The following is a 12397-nucleotide window of genomic DNA, read 5'->3' on the forward strand; positions in this document are numbered from 1 at the left end:
GTATCAAGCGACGCGGCCCCGCGACGACTCCCCCCGCCCCTACCGATCTATTAATCCGTATCTTACGTTTCGCAGGCCTTCCCCGGTGTGGTGCCGTACAAACGACCCGCCGCCGACAAAGCCGGCGTCCCCGTGTACCAGCCGGCGACAACCTACCAACAGCTGATGCAGCTGCAGCAGCCGTTCGTGCCCGTGTCATGTGAGTACCCCGCGCCCGCCACGTCGGCGCCGCCTCCGTCGGCGGCGCCCGCGCCCCCCGCCGCGGCCGCGCCCGCCGCGCCGCCGCAGCCCGCGCCGCCCGCCGCCGCGCCGCCGCCGCCCGCGCAGCCCGCCACGCCGCCCGCGCCGCCGCAGCCCGCGCTGCCCGACGCCGCGCACGCTGCGCACGCCGCCGCCGCCGCCGCGCACGCCGCCGCAGCCGCTGCCAACTCGCAAGACCCGGCGCAGGTCGCCAAAGAAGTGGCCCAGAAAAGCTATGCGGCGGCGATCGCGCTCGCCGCCCAGCACTCGGCGATGGCGCAAGCGGCGGCCGCTTACACGCAGCAGGCGTACAAAGCGCGCGCCGCGATGCCCGGTCTGATGCGCGCCCCGTTCATGATGCGGCCCGGCTGGCCTGCGCCGCCGATGCCGATGCCGGCGTACTACCAACAGCCGTACATGTACGCAATGCCCCCGCCGACGCCGCCCGCGGCCGCGGCGGCTGCGGCGGCGGCGGCGGCGGCCGTCAACCCCTACAAAAAGATGAAGACCACATAGAGGGCGTGCGGGGCGACCGCGGCGAGAGGGGCGCGGGGCGCGGGGTCTGCGCGTAGAGACTCATACGTGTGCGACTGAGTGCGCCCCGGTCTGTCGGGGCGGTTAGCGCTAGGCGTGTTGTCACATTTGTATTGTATTATTGTAAGGACGACGCGAGAGGATTCGCCCTCGCCGATGTCTCGGTAGATTTACGCTATTCTATTCTATTGTGTATTCTACTCACCTTACCGTTATTATCTTATGCGTGTATATTTCTCGTATCTACGATCCCGGTAATAATAACGCTTGGATGCATGACTGTACGTTTTTTATTACCTCTTGTCGATCGTCGTTTATCGTGAGTACGTCGTACTGAGAGTTGAGCGCTTGGTCCGTCGATCCCGCTACGTACACGCTTGTTCCCGGAGGAGCTCCGCACGGGTGCGCTTTGGCCGATGTGTCGATCCCGTACCGTACTAGTGGTTACCGGCTTGCAGCCGCAGGCCCGCACCTAACACAGCCGCCTTCTAATTTTCGCATGGAATAGAACCCACCACCTTATACGTTTGGCTCATCAGGTATTATTCTCATTATTCTAGTGGCTCCTCGTGTGTGCTCAGTGTGCCGGCGTGTTCATCAGTAGTTGCGGGGCGACAAGCGTCGCCTCCGTTTTACTTTCGGTCGCACTTCTTTCTATTTATTTTGAACGCTTTCTGTTACATGCCTTCCGAATGACCGCTTCGGCTGTCGTCCGCATTACAATCTTTTGTCGCTTTTTGTGTCGGGCCGGACAGGCTGTGCGCCGCCCAACGCGCCCTATGTGGTGTACACGGACGAACGCGGACAGGTAACGAGTGCCGTGCAGCACGCTTGCCGTGACCCCTGGCACCGACCCCGACCCGACCCGCGACCACGCTAGCGACGCCACACGTAGCCCCCCCTCCTTGCGCCTCGCTCTAACCAGTACGCTCTCACTGCAATCACCCTCAACGCACACCGCCTCTACGCCTAAGCCGCGACTCTGACGCTATTTACATTTTTCGTTGGAAAGCTCAATAGTGTTAGACAGATTTTTCCCTAGTAAGTAAGGGAAGAAATGATCGAAAAAGGCCTAATTCACACTCTTGCAAGTTGTGACATTAATCTTTCGAACGCCGGAACGCGGATCTCGACCAGACACAATGTAAAATCTATTGTGTCTGGGTCGGCATATGAGAGGTTAATACTCATCACCTCATTTACCCTGGTGTCAGGGTTACTATTTAACCGCCATAGGTCCCTGACATGTGGTTGAGCGGTGGGTTTACGATCCGGAGATCCTGGGTTCGAATCCCGGGGGACATATTCACAAAAATCACGTTATGATCCCTAGTTTGGTTAGGACATTGAAGGCCGTTTACAATGAATTAAAATACATTATTGATTAATTAAATGATAAACAAACAACACACATTTTAAACAAACGAATTCGTTGTACTGATATATTGACATAAAAGTACTTAACACTTCCGTCTAAATTAAATTGAGGAATCTGCCTAACGTTACATGGAACTTGCGTAGTAAGCAATAAATGACAATCATGGCTAACTTCACATGTGTGTTAAACAGAGGACATTAAAACTTGAGCTGCTTTGTCACTCTGCTTGTAGAGTCGAGTATCGTTTTAATTTTCCACGCTTCAGGCGGGCTTTAGTAGACTAAGCGCTTTATTAATAACGAGATGTAAACAAACAAACCTCACGACCACACTAGCGATATCGGTCTAATCACAACTACGGGGCAAGGTACGCTTGGTGATCTGAGCCGCTTGTCAACTTGACTATACGCACTGAAGGAAGACTAGGCTAAAATTAAAAATCATCTCCTCCATCATTCTTCCTGACAAAGGTCACAAGCGGTGTTCTTGTGAACGCCGCAAACAATGTAACCATGTTGGATATGTCCAGTGGCAGCCTAGGCAAAATATTTAGGTGGTTCAAGGCCTCAAAATATACCTAAAAATGTCGTTCACGGCCACCCATTAAATGTATAAGTTTTATGTGGCCGCTAAGAGGTCTAATTCACAGGGCAGGTGTGCCCAATCCAGTTACTCCCCTGTAGATCCGGGGCTGCCAGCTAGGGTGGTCCTTGGTTGATTCTGGCGCCCCCCCCAAAAAAGGCGCCCGGTGCGATCGCACCGCTCGCACTGCCTTAGGGCTGCCACTGGATATGTCGTAGATAACAAGTAAATACACCGGCCCGCGGTCTGGCGGTGAAAGGACACTCGTTCCCTGATGGCATCGCTTGTCAGCCGACTCATGTGTGTCAATGTCATCATCCACCACCATTTTAGTCATTGTGCTGTAACTGTATTCGATTATATTGTAATGAACAGTTGATGCTACAACTTACTTGTTGATGATTTTTTTAGTTTTGTATAGTGAGACATACTTGCTTTCAAATGTGGAAGAAGTCACTCTACAGTATTGCCTTGCTTACACCCGGTAAGATACAATCAGCTTACTATAATATCCTCAGTATAAGTGATTTCCTGTTTTAACGCCTCTACTGAAACACGCCGCTTACTCGCATGATTTCTACCTAATACATTAAACACTGTGTCTAAACACGCTTTATTTCGAAATCCAATTACCTCGGCGGTTTCAGTAAGGGTGGATTTTAATTAATAAAAACGTAACGAAGCGACATCGCTGTTAATAAGTTGACTTCGTGTAAATAGTATGAATTTGTAAGAATCATAATACTGAAGACTGTAGTACAATGCTTGCACTTGTTTAGTATTTCTATCTTTGTAAATCGCAACTAGTTCACAGTCAACTTGTTAGCAGAAAGTATTTGACTATCACCGCTTGCCAATGTCAACTATCAACCGCTAATAAGGGGGTTTTCTATTATTTTTTTCATTCATTTCAAATTAATGCTTTTTAAGAACAATTTATTTTTTGTGCGTCTTGGTAGTTGAAATGACAACGGTGAGAAAAGAAGGTTCGAAGTGACGGTTTCCTGGCCTTGTATCATAAAGCACCATCTTAATTGTTTCCCCTCAACTCATTGACTTGTATCCTTTTGTGATCGAACCAATTATTCACTTCGACTTTTCTTTTATAATGCTTAAAGAGCTTCGCCGTCGCGGCTTCAATTCCTCGCTTACGACTTGTTGAGGCCTCTCTGACGCTTATTTTACAGTGTTCACCGTAGATGTAATAATGTACTTGGTTTCTCTTTTGTTTGTCGTACAGTAACCGCACTCTAATGGTCATTATGTTGCAGTTTGTACTACCACTAACATGTCACGTCCAGAACTGTCATGTAAGCTAAAGGTATAAGTTTAATTTGTCTTTTTACATTATAACCATGCATATTGTAAGCATGATCGTCCTCTGTCCTCTACTGAGAACATCGGAAGATTGTCTAAAGTCATCACAGCCCGACGCCGACACACGACGTAACTCCCACACAGCCTCTTTTAAGCTTTGTTATAGCAAACGTTGGTATTTATGGGTACACTTTGGACGCTACCAAACCTCTAGAGCCCGCGCCCTGGTAAATTTGTCTAGCATCATGCTTTAGCTTTTTTGTAAAATATAGTCACGCTTAAATAAGATTGGCTGCGCAATAATGATTATACTTCAAGCGTTCTGCATGCCATTTAGATATTTATTCATACCTACTATGTGCATAGTGCAGCGTATCTTAACACACTCTCTGACGGTTACGGATACTAGTTTACGAGAATAACAAACATTGTGGGCTCGTAATATAATAATTTTGTGTAAAATTTTAGTTTCAACAGAGTTTTACAATATAAAGGTGACACACTATCAGCGCGCACGTAAATGAAAGAATGCTTGGAAGGTTCAATCATATTGTGCAACGAATCTTGTCAAGTTCTTGTAATATTGAAGCAGCAACAAGATTTGATTTGAGCAACTTCGCCTTCCGTGTGTCCCGTCTTGTCCTAATCTATGTAGCGACTGAGAAACTACACACGCATTAGTTAATTAACTTTAATACATTGATTACTTTAAGCGTGAGAACCACTGTTCCGGGTCATTTTCAATTTAGAGTGAACATACAATTTGCTCTTTGATATTACAAAAACTAAGTTAGCAATATTTTTCAGACGGCTGTGAAATGAGGATAATGATCAATGTCAGATGTATGAATGTCCAATAAGCGATGATATAGAACTAGCATTAACACTATTAACATAATACATTCATAAACCGTCGGAGTACTATTTGAATCATATTTGATCACTCTAGTCGACTTTTATTTCACATTCATACGCACATTGTAGTATAAGTAACTAATGAATCATGTCAAATTATTTGTCGTGTCGTCCGACAGTTTATGAAGTAGCATAACATTTAGTTACAATGCAAACATTCGTACAGTTGTTTCGTAGCCGTAATGTATTGAATCTATGACATTTTAGTCGCCCATGGCTCTAAATTGAGATAAGTACGTATTGCACTATACGTAACCAAAAAGCGATAAAACGTACAAGTGCCCGTAAAAAACTGTTGTGATTTTACGAGGGTGTATTGAAAGAGTATAAAACTGAACTTTGATGGAAAATTAACTTTCATTTCCTTTGAATAGTGCTCGTGAAAATACGTAAAGTACCTGAAAATAAAGTGGTGACTCTTTCTGATGTAAACAAATACATTGGAGATTCAACTGTGCGAATGTGTAGACGAAATTTATGGACAATAATAGTAATGTAATTGTATTATGTTTTCAGTTACTGGACACCCTCCCGGTGTGCCAAGATTTTAATCGACAAGGATGTACAAGACCTACCTGCAGATTTGTTCATATTCGTGAAGGTACGTACCATACTACTTGATCTAAAATTATGAATGATCGCGTTTAAAATTTCATTTTTAACCTTCAGAATCCAAAGTTACGATTCGAGGTTTTCAACAATTCGGACTTCGCATTTACAATAAGAATCCCCCCCTTTCCCCTAATTTTTGCATGATCAATTGCACACATTTTTTTATACATAGCACTAAGATAACGTAGTTTGTACAAGGTAGAGTTTTGTAGTCATATTTTATTTAAAGTCTGTTTCATTATAACCAAGTCGTATCATTAGTTAGACTCGATCCATATTTCACAAGTTGTTAGTTAGTCATTACATTACCTGTACATATGTAATCTTTAGATGTTTTAGAAACAGAAAATGTCGTATTCACAATTTTATTTGCATCCTTTATCTCATAACATTTGCCATTTATTAGTCTTAGCCGTAGTATTAAAAATCTCTAGTTCAAGTTTCGTTCATGTGAACCCGACATTCTCTACTAACTAGTCAACTATTAGTCGACACATTTTACTCATTGTACATCAACAGTGTGTCACAATGTTATCCACGTGTACTTCCAAATATTGAGTAGTTCCCTTTTCATTAAGTTCAATTCGACTCACCTATTATTTTAAATCTTTCGATGAAGAGTTTAGGAAAGCTGATGACAAGAATCAGTGCGATGACGTTCCCGATGTGTTAATAATGCGATTGTGTGCGGTGTGTTGCAGGGTGCGGGCTGCAGGTGGTGGGGTGCCGCGTGGTGGTGTGCCGCGACGCGGCGGCGGGCGCGTGCCGGCGCGCCGCCTGCCGCTACTACCACATCCCCGTGCAGCTGCCGCCCGCGCACCGCCCCCCCTAACCTCCCCCACCCCCAACTCCACTCCTGACCCCCTCACCCCCAACCCCCCGCCCCGCCCCGTCCCCGCACGCAGCTGAGCGTCGCCCGCGCCCGCGTTATCCATATCTTACGCGCCTCCTTGGCCCTCGGGCCCGGCAGGTCGCTCCCGGAGGAGGTGGTGATATCGTAGTAATATCGGTTAGTGTAGAGCGGCGGGGGCGCGCCGAGCCCGCGCCACGCGACGCGGCCGCGGCGCCCTCCCGCCGGGAACGAGCGTAGTCTTCGGGAAGAGTGTGTACATAAGTAGCGGGATATGATTCTCAGGCACGGTCATGCGATTGTGATATGAATAGATTTCGAGACGCCGGAGCCGTTTGAGTAATTTTATCGAGATCGTACCGAGATCGTCGAATAGTAGTTAGTGAGGTTTCAAATGTTTTATTACTATTGTATATTTTTTTTAAGATACGATATGAGTTCCTGTAAAGATCGGTGCGTCCGCCGACGGGCGTCGCACACAACTTTGTTGTATATAAGCGATGTAAGTCCGGGTGGTGCCTCGGCCTCGGCCCCGGCCGGTGTCAAAAGTTGCATCACCCCCACTCCTAATGTGAGCATTTTGTGAGAATTATGTTACTTTTTTGTACGTTATGAAATTATGTTTTACTAGATGACAAGTTTTACACTAGATTAGACTAAGTGAATGAGTAATGAAACACCAATAGAGTAGCCGCTTCTCTCCTTCGGCACTGAAACTTTTGACGCCGGAGCGCGCTCGGCCGCGCCCGGCTCGACCGGCGCGCGCGCCTTCTCACTTAGCATAGATCACGACACTCGTAGAGTGATAGAGGACAGACATTCGAGATACAATGAACGTTATCGGACAATATTAAAACGAAGGCATACTTCCAAGCTATTTACCTAAATTCTAGGATAGAACGTCGGCTTTTATTCCAGATAGATTTTGCTAGATAATCATTCTTTTATTGATCGATTCTCGTATATCGAAGCACAAATAGTAACCGACGATCGAGTCCGATTACCTCTCGGTGAGTGCAGCAAATAATAGCTACCTTTATTGTTTTGGACACAAACAGTATTAATGTTTTGATCAAATTTATCTGGTGGTATGTATGTAGAGGTGGTATGCGGATGAGAGGCAGCGCCTGGGCGCCGGCACGGCCGACCGCGGCCGCGGCGGCGCCCAGGCCACATCGAGGGCATGGAAGCCTAATGCCTAATATTATTCCTAGTCCATATCCTTTTTTGTTGATCAGTCATGCGATTAATGTTAGAGTAAAATATTAATAATTTGATTTATTCCTCCCATTTAGTGGATATTTTGATAATGATATATTAATAATGAAATATTTAAGATACATAATACATATTTGATTCTAAATCCTGATAAAGTGACACTACGTTAGTAATTTAGTCGGAGGGATACTTGTGCCGTGATTATATTTTTAGGTATATATTATGAAATAATTCCTAGCGTCGGAATTAAAGAAGTGATTAATGTGTAAGCGTGTTATATTTATTGTCGTAACGTAAGGAATGCCATATCGATAAAAGGTGAATATCGGAAGCGGAGTCAAACTCAGTAGGAACTCGTTCGTTTGTTTATGTTGTTTGTTTGTTATGCCGGTCCGGCTAGCGGCTACTAGCGGCTAGAGGCCACTGAACCAGGGAACAGTTCGCTTTTATCAATACGGCACTATGACTCGTAAATATATAACTTGTCATTTTATTTTTTGTTGAAATTTATCGTTTCATGGATTATTTGTTGCCTATAATTTTTATAATCAAAATTTTATGATCTGACGCATTTATTGTAAGACAATCGATTACTTTTATAATTAATTAGTGTGATAATAATATGGTATCAAATTGCCGTTATGAAAGATTGAACATCGAAAGTATCCTTCCTGTTTAGAAGGGACTCTTCTGGCCCAAGGTTTCTAGTGGATTTTATATTTTTCTTTTTGTTGTATTTTTAATGTTGCGTGTGTCTTACACATAATATATTTCATTTTTGTGATATTTTTAACTATAAAGTACTGTTATTATAAATCCAAATGGAATAATGATGACCTAATTAAAATATTCAAGAATTTATTTGTAAATCACAAAAAAAAATGTAAAACTGTAAATATATTGACAAAAAAATGAACTGCAACACAATAATTGATTAATTATATCTCTCATCAAATACTCTGTAAGTTCTTTGAGTACCTAAATAATGGTAACTTATTATGTAGTAGGTACCTACAGTCTACTTTAAAGTAAACCGGTCCAGTGAACAAAGTAATGATAATATTGTGAACATTTTTTTATTCACGAACAATCACAGAAAGTACATGACATTGTAATATTATTTATGAAATTACTATGTGATGTGATCTTCGGATCAATTTTGAGTACAGTATAGATAATAAACAACTGAATATGTGATTTGTTATTTTCATTTCTTAGCCACACCACCATAACCACCAAATGTTCAATATCCCTTTTTATTTATGCCCGTAGTCCGATCACGGAACAAAGAAATTGGTGCTAATTCCTGTAAACACCATCTAATTTTAAGTTATATCTGTCATTTTCTTATCCGCCGAAAAGGAAAGGGACGCGTAATCGACAAGCATAAAATTTATGGAACACACGTCAATTTTAAGCACAAATCTAAAACAATCGTCTAAAAATTTTACATTGGCCAATAACCCGACAGAATTATATTGACAGCACACGTCAAATGGTTTGCATACCAGCGAGATACCTTTTTGATTCGCCCGGGTTATTAATTAATTTACTCATTCTTCCTAAAATTAAGAGCTGTCAATCATCCGTCTCTTTCCTTTTCGGCGGATAAGAAAATGACAGGTATAACTTAAAGTAAAATTAGGTGTCTGCAGGAATCGGGGCCATTGAATACTTTATTTAATAATTTTATTTGTAATTGTTGTTATTACATTTCTTTCCCTGTTTTATTGTAAAGTAAAATATGGAAAAATATCGATCCTAAGTTCGGCCTATGTTGATGTATTTATGTGAAAGTCTGCTGTCTCTCTTGCCATGACAATAGGGTAGTTTCCAATTAGTCAAATCAGTTACTTTTTACTAAACGTCCAAACAAGAACGTCATAGAAAAACATGATAAATGCCACAATTATGACATTTTTCTTTATTAAATTTCATAAATAAGTTAAATTGAAAAAAGAAAACGTTTTTTGTCACCTTTAGATCTGTCTTTATTTAGTAATCAGAATTTCTACCTTCTGTAGGTATAATTAAAACACATAATAACGGGTTCTTACCGCGTTTAAATGGGGATATGAGACTCCCGATATTTCGACACTGTTGCAAGTGCCATGATCACGGGATGACTGATGAGATTGGAGTGGAGTAGGTAGATCCATAATTTTCTACGGGCAGACATATCTGTCTACCCTCTTTCTTTGCCGCTTGTTTATGTTTTTGATATCGGAATGTTCGGAACCATCTGTCTTTCACGGCCTAATGTGGTGAAAAAAAACGTGAGGACACAGTGAGTGCGGTTTGTCGTAGTGAGTTTGGTGCGAGTTCAGATGGTTCCGAACATTCCGATATCAAAAACATAAACAAGCGGCAAAGAAAGAGGGTAGACAGATATGTCTGCCCGTAGAAAATTATGGATCTACCTACTCCACTCCAATCTCATCAGTCATCCCGTGATCATGGCACTTGCAACAGTGTCGAAATATCGGGAGTCTCATATCCCCATTTAAACGCGGTAAGAATCCGTTATTATGTGTTTTAATTATGATAATAACCGCGTAAACTTAAAACAATGTATTCTGTAGGTATGTTTAGACTGCTTCTTTTAAAGTACCTATTAAATGTCTATTTCTCGGAGTTCTACTGGTCCATCCATGGGCATTTTTTTGCCGGTAGTGGTCCGTTCAATCGAACCACGGGAAATGGTACTCCGGATTCGATTTCCGGTTTTTCCTACACGTGATCTATCAAAAAATGTTACATGATGTCGTCACTTCGAAGTATATCAATGTCAGCGCTAATGCCTTATGAAGAATTAGGCGCATTAGGGCTAATTCTCATTATGGCAACCGACTCGCAAATGGACTACTACCTATTACAAATAAACAGTATTATGCGAATTTTATTTTGTATCACAAGACTCTTAATTCTTCTATCGTGTGGGTGGGGTGGAGTTCCAACCTCGTCAACCCTGGTGTCAGTGTTACTATTGAGCCGCCAAAGGCCCCTGACATGGCTCATGTAACGACTACTTGCATCAGTAAGTAGTGACCGAGACCAACGGCTTAACGTGCCTTCCGAAGCACGGATCATCTTACTTTCGGACAATCAGGTGAGCAGCCTGTAATGTCCTAACCAAACTAGGAGCGACAAAGTATTTTTTGTGATATGTCCCCACCGGGAATCGAACGCAGGGCCTCCGGATCGTGAGCCCAACGCTCAACCACTGGACCATCGAGGTCGTTAGGGAACAGATTGATAAATATTTACACCTAAACTCATACCCGGTATCTCAAATGGGGCGGGTAGAGTTAAAAGTGATCGTAAGATGAAGTCACTCTTGATGTGAAAATATGCCTAACTACCAACTTAGAAAAAAAGAAAACTACTAAATATTAGCGCTACCGTTGTAATAAGAACTGACTCCCAACCCTACTCGATAGCGGCGCGCCACATGAAGGGAAAGAAATCCTTGACCTCAATACGTGTCAGTTCCCAACTCCCCTTGCGGTATCTTGAGGGGATTGCATCGCTACGTCACCTGACTACGAATATTCACTTCGAACTACATCTATACTGCTTTCGGACTAAGCTGTTTTTAGTGCGAAAACGATACCTCTCGTAATATCGCCTCTTTCGCACTAGACTCATGTTACGTTTGCAAGATACTAAGTAAGTAGATATGTACTTACAAAACTTCAAGTCGAGCCAAGCTGAAAATGCCACGATGCAACAGTGAATACGTACCTATATGAATTGAGATGCAAGAAATATCATAAGTATTTTCTACGTTAATTTGTTAAAAACACCTATAAAATAAATGGACGCATGTCCTTGTTAGCGCCTTTGTGGTGTAAGCAAGCTAGACACTTGACTATGGAACTAAAAGTTTCTGGGTTCGATTCCCGTTCCGGTTAATGTAGGAACCGATCATTTCTGATGTCTCGGGTGAGCGTAGTGGAGTGGAATATACGCCGTACCACCTTTGATGGATGATGGATCTCCCTTGGATGGCTATGTCTAGCAGTGAGATATAGGTATATATTATTATACACACCCGGACACCCCATACAAAAAATCATTCTTATCGTATGCTGCCGAAAGCTTAAATGCGAGCGAGACAGAATCCGCGCGGTCTCCCTCTTACTCTCAGCAGCTTACGGCCAAATAAGACCCAAAGGGGGTAAAGTCGATATGAATTTATGCAGGACTGAGAGTTACCGTTCTATTTTTACCCGACTGCCAAAGAGGGTAATGTTGAGGGAGTGTATGTAAGTATGTATGTATGTCTGTTCCTTTGTGACCTCCTGTAGCCTAAACGGCTTGATGGATTTTGATGTATGAGGTATCGTTAGATTTGTCTTGATTACGGGAGTGTCATAGGATACATTTTATCATAAAAGTCCCACGGGATAAAGACATAATAATATTTTTTCTAAATTTCCCTTTAAACAACAAAAATATGTATGCGGTATCATTAGATTCATTTCAATCACGGGAGTAATTAATATAGGATACGTTTTTTCTCAAAATTCCCACGGGAACATGTTAATTCTGCGTCAACGCAAAGCAACTCATGCGTTAGCAAGCAAAAAGATAGGGCGTGGCCTGGCATGCGGCGCGCGGCGCGGTGCGGAGGGGGATATGCTCGAGAGTAACATCACTCGTAATCTAAAGCCAAATGTCGTCGAAATAATTTAAAATGGTACTTACATATACATAGTCTTCTACATCTACAACATTTTCGTTAAATA

General features: G+C 43.1%; 1 protein-coding gene across 8 annotated transcripts in view; it reads left to right on the top strand.

The window, feature by feature from the left end:
* Window positions 1-8843, top strand: part of LOC126372232 (protein muscleblind) — a 264761-nt gene extending 255918 nt beyond the window's left edge. For 7 of the 8 annotated variants that reach the window (XM_050018163.1, XM_050018081.1, XM_050018247.1 and 4 more), the window contains 2 exons: window positions 76-5567; window positions 6280-8843. In XM_050018163.1, coding sequence (XP_049874120.1) covers window positions 76-756 — 681 coding nt within the window. In that variant the 3' untranslated portion in view covers window positions 757-5567; window positions 6280-8843. The remainder of the gene's footprint in view (window positions 1-75; window positions 5568-6279) is intronic. The other variant, XM_050018471.1, reaches the window with a different exon arrangement.
* The last annotated feature ends 3554 nt before the right edge of the window (window positions 8844-12397 follow it).

This window comes from Pectinophora gossypiella, chromosome 1 (genome assembly GCF_024362695.1).
Source record: "Pectinophora gossypiella chromosome 1, ilPecGoss1.1, whole genome shotgun sequence".
Taxonomy (NCBI): Eukaryota; Metazoa; Arthropoda; class Insecta; order Lepidoptera; family Gelechiidae; genus Pectinophora; species Pectinophora gossypiella.